This window comes from Bos grunniens, chromosome 11 (genome assembly GCF_055505025.1).
Source record: "Bos grunniens cultivar Pamir isolate PY7600 chromosome 11, Bosgru_T2T1.0, whole genome shotgun sequence".
Lineage (NCBI taxonomy): Eukaryota > Metazoa > Chordata > Mammalia > Artiodactyla > Bovidae > Bos > Bos grunniens.
Window position 1 is genome coordinate 12,650,206 of NC_141175.1, and position 26,220 is coordinate 12,676,425.

Consider the following 26,220-nt stretch of genomic DNA (forward strand, 5'->3'; position numbering starts at 1 on the left):
TTGCCTGGAAAGCAAATGGCCATGTCTCCAGCCCCAAATTCCCACCACTCAGACTTACTCTGAAAGCTCCAGGCATTCTAGCTACCTCTGAGTGCCTCGGACCTGCTCGACTCAGGACCTTTGTACATGCTGCTACTCCTTTTTCTCCACCTTCCCCTCCCACTTGCTGAGTTAATTCCCACTCATGAATCTGGTCTCTGTGACACCTTCCTCCAGGAAGCTGTTCTTTCCCTCACCTGTGTGTATGGTCTCACATACACCTTGTCACAGACATCCATAGTCACTTTGAGGTTATTTGACATTGGTATCCTTCACAAGACTCTGAGTGCTACAAGGGCAGGGGCTGTCTTATCACTGGTATCCTCAGTGACCAGCACAGGACATGCCTGAAGAAACTATGACCAACCTAGACAGCATATTAAAAAGCAGAGACATTACTTTGCCAACAAAGGTCCATCTAGTCAAAGCTATGGTTTTTCCAGTAGTCATGTATGGATGTGAGAGCTGGACAATAAAAAAGGGTGAGCACCGAAGAACTGATGCCTTCAAACTGTGGTGCTGTAGAAGACTCTTGAGAGTCCCTTGGACAACAAGGAGATGAAACCAGTCAATCCTAAAGGAAATCAACCCTGAATATTCATTGGAAGAACTGATGCTGAAGCTGAAACTCCAATACTTTGGCCACCTGATGCGAAGAGCTGACTCATTGGAAAAGACCCTGATGCTGGGAAAGATTGAAGGCAGGAAGAGAAGGGGATGACAGAGGATGAGATAGTTGGTTGGGGTCATCAACTCAATGGACATGAGTTTGAGCAAACTCCGGGAGACAGTGAAGGATGGGAAAGCCTGGTGTGCTGCAGTCCATGGGGTCTCAAACAGTAGGACACGACTGGGCAACTGAACAACAACAACAAATGTCCTTTAGCAAGATGAACCTAGTTCTGATGCTCACTGGCTGGGTACCTTTAGGCTACAGTCCATCAGGTCATAGAGTCAGACATGACTGAGCCATTGGGCACTGCAGACCTCAATGCCCAGCACCGGGCCATGGAGAAGGGAGGAAGAGAGGAAGGGAAAGGTGGAAAGGATGGTACGAAGGACCTGCTGGCACTCCTAGAGTTTCCAGGGGCTGGAGGATCCAGGATAGCCCCTCCCTGGGGCTTCAGCTGGCAGATGAAGCCTGGAGGTGTCCACTCTTGCCAGCAGGACCCACCAGCCACAGTGGCCAACTCTTCCTCTCCAGGAAGCTGGTTCTGCCACGTGGGACTCCGACCTGAGTACAGGGTGGGGAAGGCGGTCTGCTCAGGAAAGAGCATGGCGATCAGAGGTATCTCCCCAAGCCCCCAGGGCCAAGCCCCAGCTGGTATCCAAGGTGTCTGTGAGCTGAAGCTGACCCACCTCCCAGAGCACCCGCAGCCATCAAATTACTCCCCACTCCCCAGGGTGCTCTGAATCCCCTTGCCTGTACTGCTGTGTTCTCACCAGGAATGCTCACCTTCTCCCCTTCTCCACCAGGTCACTTTTGGTTTGTCCAAGATCCCAACTCACACAACACCTTCTTGGAGTCTCTCCCAACTTCTTCAAACAATTTCTCACCTCTCCCCTGTAGCTCCCTTAATATTTAGTCAGACCACGAATATAGCATTGTGTACACTCATTTATGGAATCCTAACAATACCTCTATATAAGGTGGATACTATTGGTCCCATTTTACAGATTAAGATACTGAGGTCTAGAGTGACTAAGTACCTTGCCAGAATTCTTGCAAGGCAAAGAAGACTGTGGAAGGTCTTTTCCATCTGCCCCCTATGTCCCTGCTCCAGGGGAAAGGAGACTTCATAGGATGGGACAGAACGGAGCACATTCATAGTCAAGACGTCAGCCCCTGCAAATTGCCTAATTTGCAGTTTGGAAATGGAAATGCCTGTTCCTGGGTGTAGGTCTCAGGAACCAGGAGGCTCTCTGTGTTCACAGCAGGTTGGAGCCCAAAAGGCTTTGGTGATGGTCCCTTGGTCCCCTCTGGAGGAGCATATAGGGAGGTGGGAACCTGCCTCAGAGTCTCATGTGGCAATGATGACAACATCTCCTCCCTCCCATCACCAGGGGACAGAGCTGGGCTGGCAGCCTGAGCCCAGACTCCGCCCCTGCCCCACCAAGTGCCTGCCCTCCAACCTGAGCCTCTATTTCTGCTGTCCTTCCGGTGCCACCTTCTCCCTCTGTCACTTTTCACCAGCCTCAAAGCGACCATACCTGTTTACCTTGCTCTGTCTCAGTCTCTGTTGGCTCTCCCTTTATCTCTCAGGACCTCCCTTTATCTCTGATTCTTCTCAGCCTCCATCTCCTTTGTCTCCATCACGCCGTCCGTCCACCTGTGACTCTGTCTCTTAACCTGGGTCCCTGTCTGTGTCTCTCTGCCTCTTCACTACTCTGTGGCTGTTCCCTCTCTTTCCATCTCTCTCGCTACTCTGTGGCTGTTCTCTCTTTCCGTCTCCCTTTCCCTGTCTGTTAGGGATCTGTCCTTCTGCCTCTCTGCCCTTATCTTTGTCCCTATTGTCCTCTCCGTCTCTGCCTGTGTGTCTTCATCACCGTCCCTTTCTCTTTGTGTCCCACTCTTTGCCTCCCTCCCCACCTCCCTGTCCCTGTCCTCTCTGAGTGTCGCACTCCGTGTATGTTATTCTCAGTCTGGACTCTGGGGAGAGCAGAGCCTCCTCTGCAGCGCCCCCTTCCCTGGCCCAACAGCGGGTGCTGCTACAGAAGTTGCTCCCAAGTAGGGGGCGGGGGACCCCCGGGCATCATTCCAGGGCCTGCTCTGTCTGGGTGGCAGTGCTGACAGAGATACGGATCAGACTCGGCTCTGTCCGGGCCTGAGCAGGGGCACAGCCTGGCTCTGCGGGGGCGTCTGGGTGCCTGCAAATGTTTGCATATGTACACATCCGGGTTTGTGTGCGGGTCTCCCTGTGTGGGGTGGTCTGTGAGCGTCTGGGCCTGTTTATGTCTGTCTGCAAGATATGTGCGGCTGTCTGGGAGTGAGCATCTTAGCCTGTGGGTCTATCCATCCTTTTAATGCCTCAAGAGTATACGTGTGCATGTCTGTGGAGTCAGGGTATATATGTGTGGCTGTCCATGGGCCAGGTCCTCTGCTTGCATTCTCTTACCCAGTCATCAATGAGGTGTAGATTCTATTATTCTATTTGACAGGCAGAAAAGTTGAGGCTCTTAACCTCCATGCTTGGGTGTGTGAGTATGAATGTATCTGTTTGAGGTTGAGAGCTTGGCATCTGGAGACAGATCTGGTTCAAATCCTGGCTCCTCTACCACTAGCTGCCTGACCCCAGGCAAGTTGGTTAGTCTTGGGCAATCCTGAATTCATTCAACAAAAATGTATCGATCAAAACCAGATAAAACTAATCCCTGGTGCTACAAGTCAGAATAGGAGCCACCTTGGGAGGGGCTGACAGGGAGGGGGCCCAAGGGAGACTTCTGGGTGCTGTCAATATCCTGTGTCTTGATCTGGGTGGTAGTTACATGGGTGTGTCCATTTGGAAACAGCAATCAAGCTGTTCATTTTCAGAAATGCACCCTTTATGCACATTATACATCAGTATAAAAGTTTTCAAAAAATTGATTGATCTCTATTTACCAGGCATTAAATAGCAACAATAGTGTTTTGTGAGTGTGGGTGTGTTTAACATTTCAGAAAGTGAGGCACTTCAGGCTTTACATTTCTTCCCTATTCCCTTCTCCAGCCAGCTCCCCATCATGATGGCAGGAGGCGGAAGGGAGACAGATCACCGTCCTGGGCTGGACTGCTCCCCTGCCCAATCTTGCCTGGCTGTTGTCTCTTCAAAGCAGCCATGATTTTCCCTCCGGATTTTCAAGTTGGTGGGCCACTGCGGGGCTTTGTGCTAGAGGATGGCTGGCATTCGATCGAGCTGGTAACAAAAACAGTGCACTGTGGCACAGCTTGGGGCAAAACACGGTGGGATGTAAGATGCCCAGTGGACCGCTGCCACACCTGCTTGATCCATCTAGCAAGGCAATGCCTGGATACACACATTCCTGCTCTCCACCTGCAAGGTGGTCCTAAGATGTCACTTGTCATTCCATGAAATACACTGAGCTCCTGCGGATGCCAGGTCCTCTGCTGGGCCCTTCAACACATCTCCCTTCACCGCTACTACAGCTGTCACATAAGGGTCATGATTGACCCCTCGCTGAGGAAACTGGGACCGGGAGAGATGAAACGACTTCCTTCAGCTCACACTGCTCAACAGTAGAGTCCAGCGTCATTCGGCCTGCTCTCGTCGTCCGTCCTCTCTGGATGCATCTTTGCTCTGGATTTCTGTGATTACCTGACGCTTTGTTAGTAAAGGAACCGAATTCATTTGGTTTTGCCCCAGTGGAAGATTCTGAAATTCTGTGTCTTTCATTAGGAAAGCTTGAGCTTAAGCTGCCCTTTGGTGACGGCATTCATTCCGTATGCGAACAGGCCTCCCTCCTTGCGTGACATACCCTTCCAGCCCAGAGAAGAGCAGAAAAGGCAGGTGTGATGGCCTCTGACCTTTGTCACATGTATCCAGCATGGCACACTTATTTAATCTTTGAAAGACCAAATGCATAAATGAATGGCATTCTGCTTACACACTCCTCACTTGGTACATAACACACATGCTAAGATGATCTCTTGTCTGTCGCTGCCTCCACTCTAAATTCCTTAAGGGCAGGATTGTGTCTACTTCATCTCTGGTTCCCAACAAGCAGCCCAAAGTCTGGCACAAAGAGGGACCCCACAAATATTATAAATATTTATAAATCATTATAATTAAATATCATAGATAAAGAGGGGAAGACTTTGGAATTTATCTCTGGGTTTCGGTAAGACTTTTATAAGTCCTGTGAATTTCACACCTCACTCAACAGCAGCAGCACCAACTAGTTTCAATAAGTGGTTTTATTACTTGTTAGATTTTACAAATTCTGATATTCGAACAGACTTCCACCTTAAAATTCTAAAACAACAAAGCGACCGTTGGAGGGGGTTTGATTTTTTTCCTTTTTTTTTTTTTTCTTTTCTGTTTAGGACTATTCAAAGTAACAAACTTTTTTTTTCCTTTTTTTTTTTTTACATTTTTGCTCTGGTCATAAATATACAGAGAAAAAGAGGGAGAGAAAAAATGAACAAGTCATCCAAAGTATGGAGATAAAACAGTATTCCTAAGGCACGTGGCAGTCTTTGAAAATACAGAAGCTCTAGCCAACTTAAATTATTTGTTGTTTTTCCTCGCTCAGTCCATAAAACTGTACAGTGACACAAATGTTGTGTTGCAGATAGATCTTCCAAGTAATTCCAGTCCACAGAGCTGTGTCAGCCGGGGGTGGGGGGGCGCAATTATTTTCTTCCTCAGTTTCCAGGCGAGATCCTAAAATGTGGTTAGTTAGTTGCTCAAAGCCTCTATTTTAAAATACACTTGGAATTCAACTAAAGATAATTTCTTTTTTAAAGAAATTGTGGGGCGGGGGCAGAGGTGGGGGTGGGGCCGAGAGTCATTAGAAAAGGTTGGTAAGAGTCGTTTGCGAGGGGCTGTGAGGCTCGTGGCCCTCCAGGTTGCCAGGCACAGAAGTTAAGACGGACGTCACAGTCGGCAGGGTGGGGCTAGTCAAGTCTGTGAGGGTGGTGGGCGTGCTGGAGGGGCTGAGCGAGGCGTTGGACAGCTCCGAGGCCGGCCCCGACGGAGTCCCTGTCTGCAGCGCCGCCTCCGTCGACTTGTCCACGCCCGTGTTTTCCTGCCGTAAGAGGTTGCGCCTGAACTTGGCCCGGGCGTTCTGAAACCAGACCTGCGTCGGGGAGAGGGAAGGGGTGATCAGAGGAAGGCGGGGCGGGCAGGAACAGGAGATGAGCAAAGATCGCTCCAACTGTTTAAGCCCAGAGATGCTAATGGGGGTTCTGCTCGAATGGGGGTGGGGGTGGGGATTTATTTAAAAGTCTGGCTAGGGACTTCCCTGGGGGTATCAGCCTTCCAATGCAGGGGACACATGTTTGATCCCTGGTTGGGGAGTCAGGGTCCCTTATACCTCGGGGCATTAACTGACCCCCAGTACTGCAATTAAGACACAACACAGCCAAATAAATTTAAAAAAAAAAAATTTTTTTTTTTTTTAAAAGGTTTGGCTGGCAATTCTTTGTTCTTAATACAATAAAAACATCCTTTCCTCAAACTGCCTGTAATGGGGGTCTCCCCTTGTTAGAAGATTCCAGAACTCAGCCCCACTCTCTAATATCCTAGCCACTAGCCACATGTGGCTACCCAGCACTTGAAATGAGCCTAGCCCCTAAACAGCTGGTCTGTAGCTGAGAACCATATATCAGAATGGTAGAACCATATCAGAAGGAGGTAGAATATCTCAATGGTCACTTTTATTTTCATGAATATATTTTCTATTGGAAAAATTGGGCCAAACAAGATATAGCCTTACAATTAATTTTACAAGTTTCTTTTTGTTTTAACGAAGGTACTGGGAAATTTTCCATGTAAAATTATGTATGTGGCTCAGGTTGCATTTCTCTTCTCTTCTAGAAGATTCGCACAAACCAAATTTCCATCATTTTTGACCATGGTTGACAGGTTTTTCTCAGCAGTCGACTTTAAGCAGGCAAAAATCCCACAAGTCCTTGTTGGTACCAATTTTCAAGTTTTTCATGGTAAGTCTGGGAAATACCAGAATGGGTGTAAAGAACACAGAGGACTCAAGTCGGTAAACGATACCGCTCCTAATCCCTGCCACCATCACTCAGAGAAGGCACCCTGGACCACTGGGTTTCAGGTCTCCAGGCAGAGTGGGAACAACTGCCCAATTAAAGATCCCCCTCTCCCAACCTGCCCTCGTCCCAGCGTCCTTCATGGGGGAGGAAAGGGCAGTTACTGAGCTTGGTATGAAAAGAATGCCCGAGAGAGAGAATATGGGTTTGCTTTCATTTTTCCCTTGGCGCAGACACAGGCACACATCCATGCCCACACCATTGCACACGAGCCTGTACACACGAAGCATCAAAACTTGTCCACACAGCAGCACCCCCCACCACTAGCAAACTGCATAGAGAGATCCCACTGTACCCTGAGGTCCTCAAAATACTTCGGGAGAAGCCTAGAGAATCTAGGGGGGTGGGAGGTCCTAGTTTGCAAAGAAAAAAAGGCCAAAGGGCTGGGCGCCTTCACTTCCCTTTGCGTGAGGAAAACACCCGCCAGAAACCTCCCCATAAAAGAAAGGGGCTTAGGGAATTTTACAGATTCTGGGGTGTCCAGTTGCATATTTCCAGATGTGTCTGCATTTGCCTGTCTTCCCTGTGTCTCAGACAGGGATGGGAAGGACCAACTCCTGGCCCCACCCTACCCTGGGGACCACCCCAGAGAGGGGGGCTTGTGGCCTCCAACTTGTCTTTTTGGTGGCCTGATACCACTTGGGCTCAGTTTAAAAGCACAGCCTCAAGAATCCTGGGGTAAGGAGAGAGATGGCCACTGTGAAGTTGGGAAACAAAGCTCTCTCCCATGCATGCTGGCTCCTTCCAGGAAGAAAGCACATTTTCCCCTGGCCTTCTGCCCAAAGCAAGCCCATCACCTCTTCTGGGGGCTCACAAATAAGGACGGTGCTTCTAAGACCAGCCTCCAGAGGCACTGGTTGGGGTCGGGGCTTCTTCCCTGCTCAACCCACAGAAATCTGCAGGGGTGAGACTGTGTGTCTGTCTGGGCCAGAGAATGACTGACAGAGAAAATGATGGAGGTGTCCCCAGACACCCTCAGAGAGAGAAGACGACTCCCCCAAAGTGTCATTGCAGACGGGGGAGACAAAGAAGGCTGGAGCCTTGATGCTCTTGCCACCATCCTATCCTAAGAGTGTGTGGCCCCATGAATACCCTGTGAGTCTGACTCTCCGAGCAGGAGCAGGAAGCCTGGGGGTGGGGTGGGGGGGCAGTGCATCGCCCATTGGTCTGGGGCTCCAAGCCCTTGGGAAGGGCTGGAACCAGTTAGTTGCTGGCTGTTTGCTATTGCTCCGGCGTTGCCCCTAACAGTGGTTTGTAAACAATGACACCATCTTTCACAACGGCCTTCTCTGCTTTACTGGATCTGAGGCACTGGGAATCTGGTGGATGAAAGTCAACAACTCAAGCAAAAGCCAGTTGCCGTGGGGGTTTATGTGGAGTTTGTTTCTCACCCTAAGCCAGGCGTCACCAGAATTCTCCAGGGTATTTTTTTTTAAATCCCCTCCCAAGAGGATATTAGAACAGGGACCCTGTCTGAGCCATCTTCATGTCCCTGGGGATATCACACAGGGACTGGCAAAGATGAAGAGTCAAGTCACACACACTGAGTTAATAGCAATACTAACAGATAACATTTACAGAGCTCTTTGTGCCAGGCACCAGTCCCTCCTCTAACACGCACCATCACAACTTATCTCCATGACAGGCCAAGTAGGGGGGTACTGTCATTATCCCCATTTTATAGACTGAAAACCAGAGAGGAGGCTCAGAGAGGCAAAGTCACTTGCCCAAGGTCACACGAAGGCCAAGCGGAGGTTAGGATTCAGGATGATCTGCCGTTAAAAAGTCCATGCTCTCCCTGCCACATGATCCTGAGTGAGTCAGCAAGTGAATGAATAAATGAATGAATGCGTGAGTGAATAAACAGAAGCAACTGTAGTGTAGTGGAAAGAGCGCAGGTTGTAACTTCATAACTCCAGTTGTGCTTCTGCCACTGCCCAAGTGACCTGTGCAAGTCTCCTACCTCGGGGTCTGCCTCAGTTTCCCTGTCTATACAGGAAGGGGACTGGCCCGCACCACACCATCTCTATGGCCTCTTGGGGGTGCTCACAGGCTGTGACTCCAGGGCAACCGCAGCAAGGAAGATGACCTGCTCTACCCACCCAGCCCTCCCTATTCATCTCCCAGGGCGGGGGCGGGGTGCCTCAGTTGGGGCTTAAGTCCCAGGTGAATGAGGCAGCCCACATGGCTGCATGCCCCCTCCTCAGATACCCACTGGCCCTGCAGGCTGCGCCTTGCCTCACAAATCCCCTTCTTCAGGATTCTTTCATCAAGGAGGCCAGGAGGGCCAGTGGGAAACCCTTTTTGCCCACAAATCCCCTTCAAAACCACCGCTAAGGAAACCAGCAGGAAGACCAAAGCTTCAAGCCCCAAAATGTCCACTGGCATTTTTTCATGACGTGAAAATTAATGGCTGCACCCAAAGCATCTACCAAAGATGGGACAAGTGGAAGTCAGGACCCAGCCACGCCACGCAGTCGCAGAGCAAACGTCTTATAACGAATGTTGTGCTACGTGTGCTTAGTCGCTCGTCATGTCCGACTGCGACCCCATGGGCTGTAGCCTGCCAGGCTCCTCTGTCCATGGAATTCTCCAGGCAAGAATACTAGAGCGGGTAGCCTTGCCCTCCTCCAGGGGATCTTCCCAAACCAGGGATTGAACCCAGGTCTCCTGTACTGCAGGCAGATTCTCTACCATCTGAGCCACCAGGGAAGCAATGAATGTTATGTGAGGGAAAAAAGAATAATGAATCATATCCTCTGGTATAACTTCATAAAGCAAGTAATAACGATCAGTATTATCCACTCTCAAGGCAACGGCCAAGCAATGTTCTAAGCATTTTACACATGTGAACTCCGGTTAGTGCCATATAAGGCTGACACTAATATTATGGTCAGGCGAGAAGAATGAGGCCTACAGTCCAGCCAAAGAGGTAGAGCTGAGAGGTGAGTCCCTGCAGGCTGGGCCCATACCCCCATCCACTACTTGACCTCCAAACTGTAGACCTGGATTATTGGTTTCCTGTGTCCTCATAAGGGTAATTTTCCCCTCTATTTTTCTAACCTTCTGTATGGTGGGGCTATTTATAAACTTTAAAGAAAGTTTTCTTGAAAGAATAAAAAATGTGAGCAGTGGCCTGGACATCATGACCCCTTGATTCCAGCTCCAGGGCTACAACTACTTTGCTGTGGAGCCTTGGACAAGTTAGTCTACATCTATGGGTTTCAGTTTCCTTTCTTCTAAAATGGGAGATTTGGACCAAATCATCTATAAAATTCCCTCCAACTTCAGCTGTCCGTTTCCAGATCAAACAGTCTCTATAGTCCTGCACAAACGGCAGGAGAACAATGTTCACTGTCCCCATTTTACAGGTGGGGAAGCTGAGGCTCAGTGAACTGAAGGCCTAGTTTAAACCTCACCTTCTCAGTGAAGCCACCCCGACCACCACCCTCCCCAGGTCAGGGCCTCACGTTTCTGCTCTCGTTGCGCCCCTATATTTTTCCATCCTAGCACTTCTATTTTATTTTTGTCAAGAGTTAAATAAGAGCTCTGTGGCCAAAAGCATTTGGGAAATGTTGGATTAGACAACACTGAATCTGCTCAAGAGTTCTCAATACCTGTGCTAGCCCCAGTGTACTCTGATCACCAAGAGAAGAACACGGTCAGTCTGTAGCCTATTGCAAACTTAAATGGTCCTGGAGTCACTTAAAAGATATTTTAACTATGAGATATTTCAAATATATGGAAAAATATAGAGCTCAATCTTATCACCATTTTAATTATTTATACACTACCTTGCTGGACATTGTCTCCCCCTGGACCATACAGTTCCAGCCAGGCCTGTTCACTGCTGGGGTCACCGCTGAATACTCAGTACCTCATGCCCCACCCAGAAGATGGCAGCTCAGGGTACGTGTTGAAGTGAGTGAACAGAGGAAAGCTCGTATCCTCGGGTCTTGAGCTCTCACATAGGTTAGTGATGACTAATGTCATCTGAAGAATGTTTTTAAACTGTTGATTGTTAAAATGTATTCTCCTTCAAAGTCACACCCAGAACCCCTAGGGAGACCTCCACCCATCCAAATCCATCAGCTCATCAGCCCCTTCCCCAAGTCTATGGCACCTTAATATTCTGTCTTCCTGACACCTCTCCAGGAGAAAAGAGAGGCAACACGGAGGTGCATGGATGTGCTGAGGAGTGGTCTCCAAGAATTGGTAAAGCTTAACGTCTTAATGGACCACTGTCCAAGGGGCCATTCTGTCTCCCAGTCACTTTGCTGACTGGTGACAAGTATTAAGGCTGTCCTGCTGTTGGTAGTGAAAGTTCTGAGCATGTTTTACGCCCCTAGGGCTTTACAACAGAATTCCCACTTGCATACCAAGACGTAGCATCTACGACTCACTCCTTCCCTAGTCTCCCTTCTGTACTGCTGCATTCAGGGCTTCCCTAATAGCTTAGAGAGTAAAACATCTGCCTGCAATGCAGGAGATCCAGGTTCAATCCCTGGGTGGGGAAGATCCCCTGGAGGAGGAAATGGCAACCCGCTCCAGTATTCTTGCCTGGAGAATTCCATGGACAGAGGAGCCTGGCAGGCGACAGTCCACGGGGTCAAAAAAAGTTGGACACGACTGAGTGACTAACACATACACACTGCTGCATTCAGCAACCAGATCCAAGGGGAGGGGGCGCTGAGAATCTCAATCCCTATACTATGCTATACTGGAAAAGCTCCGGAATCAGACCAATCCTGGCTTGACTCCTCTCATTACTGATTAGCTGTGAGACTCAGTGCAAGGATTTTAGCCTCTCTGAACCTCAGTTTTCTCATCTGCAAAATGAAGATAATTAAACTTTTAAATGTGTGCAAAAGGGAATGGTAGACTGAACCGTGCTAGGTACATGTGTATGAAATATAGTATGTATTGAGTCCCTAATATGTACTTTATAAATTACCCATCATGTCATCTTATTTACTCCCTGCAACCACCTAGGAAAGCATTATCATCCTCATTTTATAGCTGAAGCTCAGAGAGGTTAAGTCACTTGCTCATAACCATTCAGGGAGTCAGTGGGAGGACTGAGTCTGGACGTCATATCAGCTTCAAATTCCGGCAGGGATACTGCACCCCAGGCACGCCATGTTGATGGTGCTTATGTATCACAGATTTGGTAACAGCCCAGAACCCCTAGATACACACACACACACACACACACACACCCCCTACATCATCTACTTCTGGGAACACAGCCTCAACCTCAACCTGCCCCACCATGCAGACCACAACCTGCAGGGGGCACCCAAGGCCTAGCACCATTAAGCTGGTGTAGCCAGTGATGAGAAACCATTTCATGGGCACCTACTTTGTAGCAGCAGTATCATGCTTCCCATTCACTGTCTCAATCCTCAGGAATTCTCAGGGTGCGAACTATTATTATCTCCACTTCAAAGACAAGGATGTGGGCTCTGAGAGGAGACGTTAAAGTGTCCAAATCACATTGCTGGTATGTCAGAAAGGTGTTACCTTTCAAAGCCCCACCGGCTGCTTGGCCCCAAACTGCCCCCAGCTGGCCCATCAGTAGTCAGAACACCTGGGAGAGGGCCCCACCCTGCCAATACCGGTTCCTGTATCCTCAAGTAAATCACTTCATCTCACTAGTTCTTAAGCTGCTCATCTGCAAATGAGCAGGTAAATATTAAGGTAAGGGAGACAGATGACTGACTGGAAAGACAATGCTTCGCAAACTGCTGCATAATCATGACCCGTTGTGCCATTAGGGAATGTTAAGGATTTGTACAGGAGATTGGGAGAAAGGGGAGGAGGGAGAACAGTGGTCCAGCGTGCCTTTCAGGTACAACTGACCTCACCCCAGCGACGTTCAGGCTCTAAACGATACTCAGAGGCAGTCTCTGCTGGACTGGCTTAGGGAGAAGGAGCAATGCCCATTGATCAGATGGGCCTGGATTTGGATCCAGCTCTGCTACTTAACAGCAAAGTGTGACCTGGGGCAAGTGAAAATCATTTGGGCCTCAATGTTCTCATCTATACAGTCGAGGAGTATCACTATCATGATGCCTGATAGTGAGGACTTGATGAGTAAATGTATGTCATAAGCCTTTTAACACATAGTAGACACAGGAGACCACTCAAGCATATACTGATTAGTAGACATACCATAACTGTCAGTGGTTCTCTCTCTGTCAACTAGTCCTATGTCCTGGCTCTTACAAGTCCCCATGTGGAGAGGGCATGCAGGTGCTAAGAGCCCTGGCTCAGGATTCTAGGGGAGGAGGGGCAAGCCTAGACCCAGGTCACCGAGGTGAACCTTTCCTCATGCACAGGGTAGGTAACTGGTCTCTCCCCTGGTCTTCCACAGAATCCCTCCCCTCCCAATTGATCACACTATGGGGAAACTGATCGTGGGTCAGTCTTGACACCTAATAGTTGAAATTCTTCAGGGCCAGGGCTGTGGCTCATCCATCTCTGGGTCCCCAGGGCCTGATGTCAATAGGTACTTGGTCAGATGAAAGGTAACTATGCTGGAAATGGCAAAGCACTCCTAAATCAAGCCACCTGCCTTACTAAGGCTGAAAGAGACTGGCTCCTCACTCCACATTCAGACCCAACTACAGGTGCTTACTCTTTATTTCATTTAATCTGGATTAAGTGTGGAGGTGTGTGTGCCATAATGGTGCCCATTTTACAGATAAGAGAGTTATGGCTCAGAGAGGGAGTAATTAGTTCATCCAAAACACACATCCAACTGAGTACAGGGACAGAAGGGAACCAGCTCTGCCTGACTTCAAGCCCCTGTTCCTGACCCTGCCTGCTCCAAGGGCTTGATTCACGTATCCTTTCCATGGAAAGGTGAGAATCACCAATTCACCATAAGGGCATCTTAGAAAGAAAGGACTACTAACCAGAGAGAAGTTGGCGGCTGCAGATCCAAATTCCCCCCAGGAATTCCCTACAGTCCAAATTCCCCAGGGCTGAGGAACAGAGGGGGCGCCAAGGAGGGTCCTCTGATCTAACCCCCAAAAGGACAAGTCCGAGGGAAATGGACCAGCGGGACCCGAGACCCCAACGGAGCGGGGACGCGGCAGGGTCCCCGCCTCTTCTCGAGCCCCAGCCAGAGAAACCCTTGGGCAAGGCGGACCCAAACGCAACCGCGGGGCTAGCGGAGCTCTGCGGGGAGGGGGGAGAGGGGCGGGCCCAAGAGGCGCAACGGCGTCCCATTGGCGGGCCCTCAGTTCCCTCCGCTACGTCACCGAACCGGCAAGACCAAGCTGCCCCTGACCCCACTCCTGGTGCGCCGCACTGGGCACCCGGACTCCACGGTCTCCGGAGACCTGCGGATCCTCACCCGCCCCACAATCCCCTCTGCTACTTCTGTCACCCCCAAAATGTTTTTTTTTTTTAAGTCCTAACAGACTCGCGGGAAAACTTAGAGTGGCTTCACAGCCTTCAGGGTCATCATCACCCGTCACCTACCGGTGTTGCCAGCCACCCCTGGGCCCTCAGTCCTCAAAGACTTGGGGGCTGGAAGTTGGGACGGACTAGCCTGCACTCAAATCCCAGCACCACTCCTCCTATTATGAGACCACAGACAGATCACTACTTCTCTCGATTTTCTTACCTCAAAATGTGCGTTGTTATCCCTACAATCACATGGTCTGAGGAATAAACTGGTTAAACTGGCTATAAAGGGAGATATTCTCCCACCTTATTATACAGATGGGGAAACTGAAGTCCAGCCACCAGAATAATCGTTTATACTATTTAATATGTTAACTGATGAATCTAGTTAATGTTACTCTCACCCACCATCCACTGAGTGGTTAAGTGCCAGCTACCGTGATGGGGACTTATATTATCTCAATAGCTCCTGTAATGTAGATAATTTTTGTGCCCATTTCATATATAAGGAAACTGAGGCTCAGAGGGGTTAAGTGATTTAAGGCCACGGATCAAGGAAATGAGTAAGAGGAGGAGCTGAAGATTTAAAAATTGGTGATCCAGGACACTGTCGTGAATTTGGGTCACCCTGGACTCCCCAAAGGAGGTTCTTAACATCTTTGAGGGGATGGAGGGACCCTTAGGAAATCTGGTGAAAACGCTGGATCCTCTCTATCGAGAGAGCACACTCCATACAAGCGCAAGGCTGCTCAGTTTCAGAGGCACCCATCTACTTCCACCCAGGGGATCTGCCCTAACCCCTCTCCCTTACCAAACCTTGCTTCTGGGAGAGTCTAAGAAACAACAAAGAAACAGAAGGAAAATCCAGAGAGAGAGACAGAAAGAAAGAAACTAGAGAGAGCAAGCGAGGAGCAAGCAGCAGAAGGAGCAAAGGGCTAACAGCAGTTGCCTTGGACTGGCATTGTGGTATAAGGGGCCAGGGTGGGGAGGGGAGCTCTAGAGTTATCTGAAATGCTTGAACCTTTTACAACATGAACATATTTGTGTATCACTTGAGTAATAAATAGCAACTAAGAATTGCTTACAAGAAAGAAAAGAAATTGTGTAGACAAAGAGGACAGAGGGACACAAAACAGAAACACCGAGGGACAAAAACTTGAGGAGAGAGAACACCTCAGAGTAAGGGCGGGGGTAGGGGTGGGGGACTTGAAATACAGCCAGAGATAGACTGAAAAGATGGAGAAAGAGAACAGGGAAAGATAAAGAGATACGCGGACATAGAACAGGAGGTCCTTCCGCGGCCCACAGCCGCTGTGGGGTTCCACCTCACAGGTTCCTCAGGTCCTGACGCCACCGAGGCCCCCACCCGTAGCCCCGGCCCAGCTGACCTGCAGGACCCGCTTGGTGAGGCCTGTCTTTTGCGCGAGCTGCTTCAAGTCCTTGGCGTCGGGGTTGTGGTTAATGGCAAAATAAGACTTCATGGTCCGAAGCTGGTGGTGCTTGAAGGAGGTGCGCATGCGCTTCGTCTTCTGGCTGCTCGGGTACGGCTGGTCTCGGTCCAGGTGCTCCGCGTCGTTCTCGTTGCAGCTCAGGGCTGGGGAGGGAAGGCAGAGGCCGAAGGTGAACCTCCTGGCCAGGCTCCCCCCCCCTACACTGCCAAGTCCACACCCACCTCACGATCCGCCAAATGTTTCTAGCCTCAGGACCACACTGCGGGTGCCGCACCCCGCTGAGATGGAGATATTATCCCATTTTATAGATTTATAGGGGAATTTGAGGTTGAGCCATATACCCGGGGTCTCTCAGCTTGGAAATGCTGGATTCAAATCCAGCTCTAGGAAATTCCAAAAAACATTCTGAGCCACCATGTTACAATAAAAATAGTAATGACAACTTGTCAATGACATTCAACTCCACAAGATGTGCTAATGGGCTTTACATGCACATTTTCATCCTCAAAACCTTTTGAGCCAAGCATTATTTCCCCCCTTTTTACAGATGTTGAAACTGAGGCTCCTAAAGGGAAATCACTTGACCTCGGACACAGCAGGCCCATTACCTTCCCGCTTCTCCCCGAACTCCTAAGGAGAAATGCAGTCTGCAGCCTTCCCTGCCCCTTGCTCCCACACAGGGTCAGGGGCAGGCACCTAGAAGTCATAGACTTCCACTCACGTTCCAAACCCTCCACCCACTTTCATCTCTCCGTTCCCACACCCAAAGTACTGCAGGACCCCTTAGCCCTGGGCCGGAAATGCTGGGCTGGAGGTTGGAAATTGTATTTTGTAGCTTCATCCTCACCACTCCTGTGAGGCAGCCGCTTTTCAGTTTTACAAACGAGATCAATGAGGCAGAGAGGTTAAGCGATCTTTGGAAATTTCGAGGAGTGGCACAGTACTTAGCCAGAAAGGGAAGGAAGTTGGAGGAAGAAATTAACATGTATTCCACACCCAGGGTATGCCTTTGGCCCTACATACAAGGGGTGGGGGGGGGGGGTGGGGCTAGGGAGGGCTTCACTACTGCTCCAATTGCTATTCACCCCATTTTAAAGATGAGGAAACTAACAGGAAGGGAAATGAAGCCACACCATTGGTTAAGGCTGAGCCCAGATTCAACACTGCAGTTCTTGCCTCCTTGCTGTTTCTTTCCCCTACACCACAAAGGCTGGCAAAGATGAAGCATGACTCTTTGGGGAGCGTGTCCCTATCCAGAAGGGGCCCAGCTGGGGCTGCCAATGCCTGGAAGGCACTAGGGGTGGGGGACAGGGATGGAAAACTCGGGCTTCAGAAAGTTGCTTAGCAACCTGGTGGCTGATGGGGACATGCAGGACCCTTCTCCAAGATCCCCTCAATACATCCTGAGCCATCTTACTTTGGGGAGTACCTCATAGGAGATTAATTCAGTCCCCCCTAAAGTGGGCAGCTGGGAATATATCTCCTGTTTCATCACATGCCCATAACAGAGCTGCAGATTTAGCAAATAAAAATACAGATTGTCTAGTTAAATTTGAATCGCACATAAACAATGAACAAGTTCTTAGAATGATATCTGAAATACTGCATGGGACATACCTATACTGAAAATTAATCTGTTGTTTGCCCAAAACTCAAATATTGCACTGTATACACTTATACTAAAAAAAAATTATTCATTGAATTAAAATTCAAATGTTGTGTGGGATACACGTACACTAAAAAATTGTATTTTTCCTTTATTTAAAATTCAAATGTTGTAAGGGATACACTTACAGTAAAAAAAAAAATTGTCGCTTACCCAAAATTAAAATTTAACTGGGAGTCCTGCATTTTATCTGGCAATACTACCTCAGAAGCACTCCTGCTCCCCTGGTGGCCTACTCCTCCCTGCCCAACTGAGGAGTAATCCCCTGCAGAAAAAGTGTGCAAGATGCAGGTCTTATCCCTAACCTTGAAGTTGTCAGCAAGTAGCTACACCTCCTAAAGTCCCCTTCCCACAGGCAACCAGGCACCCAAGTTCTCCAGCTGGGCTTTACTCTCACTGAGAGCACCCAGAGTAAAGAATGGGGATCCAGCAATTTAAAGGGGATCAGAGAATGACTCCAAATGTGATCCATGGAAACTGCCCTGCCCCCCTGCTGTGGGGAAAGACCCTCTTCTTGCCCCTAGTCCCCAGCTCCACAGGAGGTGGGGGGGGGTTGGGGAGTAGGGCAGGCCTCCCCACAGGGGATCTCTGGGCCCATTCCTCCGCCCAGCCCCCACCTGGGCCTTGCTGCTGTTAATGAGCTCCATGGGGACCCTGGCGCCCCATGCACCCAAGGGATGTGCCCTGAGCTCGGCCTATATTGGGGGGGGGCGCGGATGGTGGTTGGGGGAGGGAGAAGGAAAGGGCAGAAAAAGGAGAAAAAGAGACAGATGTAGAAAAAAGAGAGAATGGAGAGAAAAGGAGAGGTGGGGGCAGGGGGATGGGGGAAGATGGACAGAGCCAGGAAAAAAGAGGAGAGGGAGAGAAAAAGAAAGCAGTGGATATGGAAGAACCAGAGAGAGACAGCTACAAAGACAGAAAAAAATCAGGAGACACACAGAGAGCCAGAGGGGTCACCAAGGCCCAGAAATAGTAGGGATGCGGTGTGGTGGAGGGTCCAGGTTAAGGAACTAAATCCCTGTCTTGGGCAGGCCCGGTCCCTTTGGCGTGGCTTTTTCTAAGCCGTTACAGGCCGGGTAGGGAGGAAAAGGGGAAGGATGAAAAAGGAGGGGAGGGCAGAAAAGAATTCGGCCCAAGGTAGGGAGGCCCAGGAAGGCCAGCAGCAAGGGCAGGGGACCGCACTAGGGGCAAAGGAGCGGCTGTTGGGCCCAGATTCGGTTGCTGCCCCAGGTCCCCTCACTCTGGCCCCCAGCTTCCCAGCCGGGTGAGATTCCCCAGGATCGGATCCGGGGAGGAGCAAGGGGACGAGGGGAGGGGGAGAACCAAGCTTTCTCTCTCCCTTTTTTTTTTTTTTCCTCTCAATTAGGCCGATTCAATGGAGCTAAAGAGCTCGTAAAATCATGAATAATTTACTCGTGATCTGTTATTAACCCATCGGGTTTCGAGCTCTTGTCGCTGGGACTGAACCTGTAATCAAATCTGACTTCGCCTCATTTTACTAAAGACGAGATTGTAGGTTCAATTGTCTAAATAATGGATTGGAATCAAATCAGTAATTACGCCGCCAGGCGCGCGCGCACACACGCACACACGCACACACGCACACACACACACACACACACACACACACACACACAAAGCTGGGGCTGGGGGAACTGGGCATCCGGCCGGTCCGCGCGGGACTCCCGTGGCGGCGGCGCGAAAACTCGGACGCGAGGCGCAGAGCCTGGGCCCCTAACCGGCTCCGGCCGCCTTGCCGCGCCCGAGGCCGGGGTCGGGTAGGTTTCAGTTCTGCCTCCGGGACCTGAGCTAAGATCTCGGACCAGAGGGGCTTCCAGAGGAGGGCCAGCCGCGGCGGCCACCGCCCCGGAAGGACTTTCCGATCCTGCGGGCCCCGCCGCTCTAACTGTCCTTCCCTAAGCGAGGGCCGGGCGCACCGACGGCGCCCCCTCCCCACTCTGCCCGAGCTCACTGCCCCGTAGTAAGGTGCCGCTGCTCCTCCACCGACTGTCCCCCACAGCGATGAGCTTTGCAGGGGGTTCGTGTGGCTGGGCCCCTGGGTGTGGGACATTCACACCAACAAGCTCGAGTCCTCACAATCGGAATCACGCGCGCGCACACACACACACACACACACACACTTGCCCGGACATAACCACCGAAATCGCACCCTCCACGGGGCCCTCTTTCCAGTCCCAACAGCCCGCGGCCCACACTGTGGCCCTTTCTCTTCAGCGGGAGCAGGCAGGGGAGAAGGAGGCCTGGTCGGGGAGGCGCCCCCATTTCTCAATCTAGTCCGGGAGCCCGGAGTAAGCAATCCGCACAGCCACGGGCAGCGCGCCTTGCTCGGGTTCCACCAGCTTAGAAAGCCCGGCCAAGGCCAGAGACACGAACACCGGAATGGAGAAAGAGACAGGAACTGAGAAACCTGGAGACACACGCAGAGAGAGAAACGGGGGCCTAGAGACCCAAAAGGAGAAAAAAAGAGAAAGGGACCAAAGAGAAAAGGAGGAGAAGGCATGCGTGGGGCAGACTTGTAGAGGTGCCAGCTTCTCTGAAACTCAGCCTCCAGCCACATCTTGCTCTGAGTGGCGCGGCCTCCTCAGGGAAGGTGGAGGAGCAGCAAAAAGCACAAATAAATCGCTGTACCGTCTACCTTTCCATTGCAAACCTGTCTGCCCAGGGAAAACATAGTCCCGCTCCCCACCCATCAGGAGCCCTGTGGCCCAGCCCGCCCGCTGCTTTCTACTGAAGGCCGACCGCACTTGATAAATAGACCCGCTTTGTTTTGGGGAACCGGATCTGGACTCAGGGTAGTCTGTTCAGGGTTGGGGGTGACCGAGGGATGCAAGTTTTGGAAAGCCACATCTCTTACAGAGCTTTCAACAAATCTTAAATCTGCCTTGCAGACCTCGCTGCAGCCACCTTACCATTTACCAGACTGGGGGCTGTATTTTCCTCCCAGCTCCACACACCAAGACATATGCCCCATGATCACCCAACAAACAACTTCGTTGGAGCGAACAGGGGACCCCCACCCACCTATCATTCTCCACCCCCTGCCCATGCCAGCTCAGATTTTTAAAGATGAAAATAATCCTGACTTCTTCCCCACCACAGCCCTCTCCGCACAGTTCAGGGGTTTGGTTTTGTTTTGTTTCCACTTGCACATTAGACTAAGGGGAAAAGGAGGAAGAAAACAAAGTCTCTGAATCCGATTCTGCCCCAAACGAAAGAAAGAAAGTAATTGCAAATAAACTCTATCAAGTTCAGAAGCCCAGGGAGTCATAAACCTTCCCAGCCGTGCAGACTTCGGGCAGATGTTGACGGGCCTCAGAACCGCTGCAGCTGTCCTGAGCTAGGAGGGACGCGGGAGGGGGCAGAGCCTCTCCTGGAACAACACAGGGTTCAAAGACGCCGGAAATTCGAAACAAGCCCTCCACCCCAACCCCAGCGCAAAGCCAGGCCTTCTCGGTCTCATCCTGGGGCGCCGGCTTTGGAGGGTCGCAGCTCTCATCTCGGCGCCCCACTGTCACCCGGAACTCGGAAGAAGAACCAGGGGGGGAACCCGAGACCTGGTGGAACAGGAGGATCGGGCAGGACACTACAACCCGCTTTTGCTCAAGAGGCTCCTGGGCCCAAGTTTCCCGAGCCTGCCGCCCACAGCACAACTTTACATGACCTGGCCGCAAGCCAGGCCAAACTCGGTGGCCCCGGGCCACCGCCAGTCCTTTCTCTTGGGACCCCCGCCGCTCGGCCTCGCTCAACCATTGCCCCAGATCCTCTCCCTCAGCCATGCCAGCCTACAGCCTGTGTGGTGTCGGCTCTGCCATGCTTTCTCGATACTTGCACTTTCTGCTCAGCCAAGTGGGTAAAAGGCCCAAGACAAAAACCCTCTAAAAGATTTCTCGGCTTCGAGGTACTGCACCGGGAGCATCAAGACCACTCCAGCCGAGGGCGCAAAGGCTGGAGCCCAGAGAGCTAATGGCGCTTTCTGCCAGGTCATCTGGTGGGCATGGGGAAGCCAAGAGTGACAGTAAACATGTACAGCACACTGAAATTCACTTTGCCCTCAGCCTCTGACTCTGTGCACCTTCCCTCAACCCGTCGGGGCCCGCTCGCGGCTCCTCGCACTCACCAGCGTTGTAGGCGGCCAGATCCGCCCCAGGCCCGGGGCTCTTGCGCTTCCTCGGCCGCCCCTTCTGCACTGTGCCCACGCCATTGTAGTAGGGAAGACCCAGAGGGTTGGCCCCAGCTGCACCCAGCCCGGCGCTCTTGGCCGCGGCGGCTGCCGCTGCTGCAGCCGCCACGTCGGCGTGGTTGAAGTGCGCGGGGTACTCGCCCTGCAGCAGCGCCTCGAAGTGCAAGCGGCAGTAGACCAGGCTGTCCTTCATGCCGAAGTGGTCACCCGTGGTCAGCATCTTGTTACACGTGGTGCACGTGAAGCAGTTGAGGTGATAAACCAAGTCCCGAGCTCGCATCACCATCTCCGAGGCCGAGATGCCCAGGTGGCAGCGGGCGCAGCGCTGCACAGAGAAGCGCCTGTAGGGACCATCGAGGGAGGGACTGTGGGGACACACGGTTGGGTACCCCTCGTATCCCTCCTCCAGGTACCGCTGCTACCACTGGTGGGAATCCACTCAAGACGGGCAACCGGGTCTTGGAGGATGGGGCAAGAGGGAACTAGATTTTGGCCCATATCTGGTCCAACCCTGAAACATAGTTTCCCTTAACCATTTTCGTGTCTACAAAGGCTTTACTTTACCCAGAGTCTGAGCAAGCCCTAGGAAAGCCTCGCTGGGGAGTAAGGGAAACTTCCCATTCATCCCTTCCTCAATCTCTACCCCTGCCCTCCACACCAGTGCCTGGGCATCCTACAGACCTTTGTAATTCCTAAGAAACAGAGACAGGGAGAGAGACAGAGGCAGGGGAAGGGGAGGTGCGGTTGAAATAAGCAGACCTAACCCTAAACCAGGAGAAGAGAACCAAGGAGCCTGGAGCCTGCCTGTTAGTGATTCCGGTTCTTCAATCCTGACCAGCTTTCACTCCCATCTCCAGGAAAGACCCGGAAATGCACCCAATCTGATCCCCGTCTCTGTCTCCAACTTTGTTCCACACCAGTCCAGACTGCCTGGGTCTGGGGGTGCCTGTTTCAGTTCCCCCCAGTTGACCCAAGAAACTTCAGAGGGAGAAGGGTGCCCAACTCAAGCTTATTTTTGGTCTAAGCTAAAAAGAGGGCAGCTTCTGCTTTTCTCTGGCTCTCCACCGACACTTCACAGATCTTTCCAAGAGTTCCCTCAGATTATTGCTTAAAAAGGATGTCAGTCAATTTGTACTGGCTTGGAGAAGGGGGGGATCTACATAGGGAACCCTCCCTTGGGACAAGACTGGATCTGAGACCAGGGGTCCTGGCTGCCCCGGGGCGGTGGGTCCCGAGGTGGGGGCTACCTGTAGTAGTCTTCCTTGCAGTAGATGCTTCCATCCTTGCTGAAGCAGGTGAGCTCCGACTCCAGGTTGAGCTTGCACTCGCAGCACTTGAGGCAGCGCATGTGCCACTGCTTGTCCACCGCCAGCAGGTAGTAGCGGTCGGAGATCTTGCCCCCGCAGCCGGCGCACAGCGCAGCGCGGTCACTGCTGATGGACGGCATGGTCTGCGGAGGGAGGGAGGCGCGAGACCGCAGCGCCTGCGTCAGCCTGCGACCCCACCGCCGCCACGCCGCGGGGAAACAGGCACGCACCCGCAGCTCCCTCGGTGGCTCGAGCTAGCCCTAAACGCAGCGGGGTGGCTGCCAGGGTGTGTGGTACGCCTCCTCTACGCCAAAAGGCCCATATCCAAGGGGCTCAGAACCCAGGTCCGCCCATGCAGCCCAAGTCGGTCGCAGGCCCGGGACCGGCTGCTGGCCTGGACAGACCTTCCTCCTTACTTTCCCCCCTTCCTGTCCCCTCTGCTCTTTTCCCGAAGGGCTCATGCTTCGTTGGAGGACTGGGGGCAGTCGTGGCTACTTCAGCCAAGCCCTCCAAAAGCTGTCCCCAAACTGTTTCTTAAAGGAGCCACTCTGCTGGGCCCCAAGAAAAGGGATAAGATGACCATTATAAAAGTCACCCTCCACCCAGACTCCTCTCCAGAGACTCGGTCAAGTTCTTGGCCCCTAACCCCAGTGATCTCTGAATTCTTAAGCCGGAGGTTTAGGCCAGGGCAAATAGCGCGCGGCTACCACCTCTGCCACATTGGCTGGGGCCCTCTTAGGTCCTGAGAGAGGCTGAGTGTGGTGCATGGGCACCCTCAAAGTCTCCCAACGCAGGACAGGCCCAATCCAAATCCTCTCCTAACCTGACAGGCTGAGTGGGTACAACTCCGGAAGAAGAGCTTGGAAACAAGAGGCACTGGGGCTGCTGTTCTCGCTTTCCAAGCAGAGAAGCTTCGCTGCTGCTCCCCACCTCCTTGGCCTCTAAAGGGCACTGCGGGGCCTGGCTTGGGCAGTGTCTGTTTGTCTGGCCCCCAGGAAGGTCGGAGGCAAGGAACTGGCTATTTGGGGCTGGGCTGGTGGAGCCAGGTGTGGAGATCCGAATGGACTCTCCTTCCACAAGAACCAGGCCAGAGCCTGAACGGCCAGCCCTAACCGGGCCGAGTGAGGCCAGCCAGGAGGCCCGAGATGCGAACAACGAAGAGCGCTGGCCTGGAAGACTTCGACCTCTGAAACTGTGCTGGGACGGGAACCCCGATTGCCAGGAGGCGGAGAGTAGCTCCAGTCGGCTGGAGACCCCGGTGCTGCCGGGTTGGTTCGTCCTTCCCCGCGCCGAAGGCGGCCAGAGCCGAGGAGAGCGCGGGGTTGGCGACCAAAGAGCCCCTTGAAGTGAGAAGAGAGCCATCGGGCCGCGGGTAGGACTTCGCTCCCACTTCGGGAGAAATGCTCTCTTCCACCTTTAGGGTCTGAAATTTCGGTCTCAACCTTGTTTCCCTCCTCCGCCCCAGCAGCCGGGTTTCCCGTGAGCCGGGAGCTACGGGCCTTGCATCCTGTCCGCAGATCCCCAGCGTCCAGTCCCGCGCGGCACGAAGGACACTCCCCAAAGTGCCCCCAAACTTAGGAGAGCAAAGGCGCAGACCGATCCGGCCGCGTCCCAGCTTCTGGCCCGGACCCCGCAGCCGTGCGCCTACCGTCTCCGTGTCGCCGCGGTCGATGGCGGAGCTGATGGCGGGAGCCTCGCTCTTGGCCCTGCGGTCCATCTCGTCGATGACCCCGTGCACCTCGGGGCCCGACAGGCTGTGGAACAGCATCGCGGCGGGACCGGCGGGGCCGGGGGCGCGGCTCCTCCGCGGGAGGGCTTGCCCCCCGCCTCAGCTGCCTGGCGCTCCCCGCACTAACGGGCCCGGTGCATCGCCACCGCGGCCCCGGCCCCGCCCGAGCTCGGCTGTGCCCCCAGGCCGGGCTCTGGGCCCCGGGCGCCCGCGGGCCAGGACGCCTCCCGCCGAGGCGCGGGGGCAGCTACATCGCGGGGCGCCTGGGCGGCGGCGCCAAAGCCAGGGTCACAAGGGCACGGGGCGGGTGGGGGAGGAGGTGGGGTGCGGGAGGGGGCAGGAGACCAGGGCAGAGGTCGGCCCCCGCCGCGGGCGCTTTCACGCCGCGGGCATTGCCCGCCCGGCTTCGGCGCCCCGGGCGCAAAGCAGGAGCGCAAACTCTGCCCGAGGCGGCGACGGCTGCGGTCGGGGCTCACTAGGGAGCGACTAGGTGCCCGCGGCGGCCCAGCTGCCTGGACCTCTCCCCTCCCCGGGGTGTGCCCCCAGCCCAAGGCGACCCGCTTAGGCGCTGGGTCGGCTATGGGAGTAGGGGTTTCTCCGGAGCCAGCTAGCCGAGCGGAGACACCAGGAGAATTGAAGAGGAGGAGGAGGAAGAGGAGGAGGCGGAGGTGGAGGAGGAGGAGAAAAAGGAGGAGGAGCAGAGTGGGAGGAGGAGCCGCCGGCCGCGGGCCCCGCCGCGCGCAACGCTCTCCAAGAGCGCGCCGAGCCCAGCCCCGGCTCTGCAGTCCGCGCCAGCCAAGCGTCCGCGCCTTTTCTACAGCCGCGCCTGACATCACGTCCTGCCGCCGCGCCATTGGCCGCCCGGCACCCCGGGCCCCGGCAGCGCGTGCTCTGGGAAGGCGGGAGACCCGAGAGGGAGGGGAACCGCAAGAGGAGGAGAGGAGCGACGAGATGGTGGGAGCTGGTGGGCGAGGCTGGGGGGCGGGGGCGGGAGCCAGCGAGGGAGGAGGGGGAGCGCGGGGTTTGGAGTTTTAAGCTACAAACAGTTTGCTGCGATTTTCTTCGGGAAGGAAAACTAAACCTTCTCTCCCCGCCGTCTCCATCCTAAGAAGGCGCAGCCGCCAGAAGATGCTTGAGGAAGGGCTCCCTCGGGTAATCCCTCGGCCCGGAGCCGCCCCTCGGGCACCGGCTGGGGAAGCCTGGGAAGGCCGGCCTGAAGCAGAGCTCGGGGAGCCTTCGGCCGCTTCCCGCCGAGTCCTGTCTTCCGCCTGGGCTTCGCGCTGCGAGGCTGCGGGCTGCCGTGCAGGCCTCCTGCGGACCCGGCTGAGCCAGAGCGGCAGGAACCGGCGGGAGCTGTGGCTCCCGGGGAGAGCGGCCAGTCAGCTTACCCTGGCTCCAAGCGAGCTACGGCCCAATTAATGGCCCGGCGTGTAGTTCCCACTCTCTCTTCCCGGTCTCTCTCCAACCTGGAAGAGTGAGTGTGAGCGTGGCTTTACGAACGAGAAAGGCATGGGTTCGGATCCTAGTTCTGCCATTGACTTGCAGTGTAAACTTCGGCAAGTGACTTAACTTCCCTACGCCCGTTTCTGATCTTTTAAGTGAGGGACAAGAAAGCCCTCTCCACATGGATGTG

General features: G+C 53.1%; 1 protein-coding gene across 1 annotated transcript; it reads right to left on the reverse strand.

Annotated features, from left to right (window-relative positions):
• Positions 1-4,933: 4,933 nt before the first annotated feature.
• On the reverse strand, positions 4,934-24,641 carry LHX2 (LIM homeobox 2). The gene is made up of 5 exons (XM_086325273.1): positions 24,507-24,641; positions 22,799-23,001; positions 21,489-21,892; positions 15,622-15,827; positions 4,934-5,835 (listed from the first exon to the last, which is right to left on the reverse strand). Exons 1-5 carry the CDS (start codon positions 24,624-24,626, stop codon positions 5,548-5,550), a joined length of 1,221 nt encoding a protein of 406 aa, XP_086181399.1. The 5' UTR covers positions 24,627-24,641; the 3' UTR covers positions 4,934-5,547.
• Between the last annotated feature and the right edge of the window lie 1,579 nt (positions 24,642-26,220).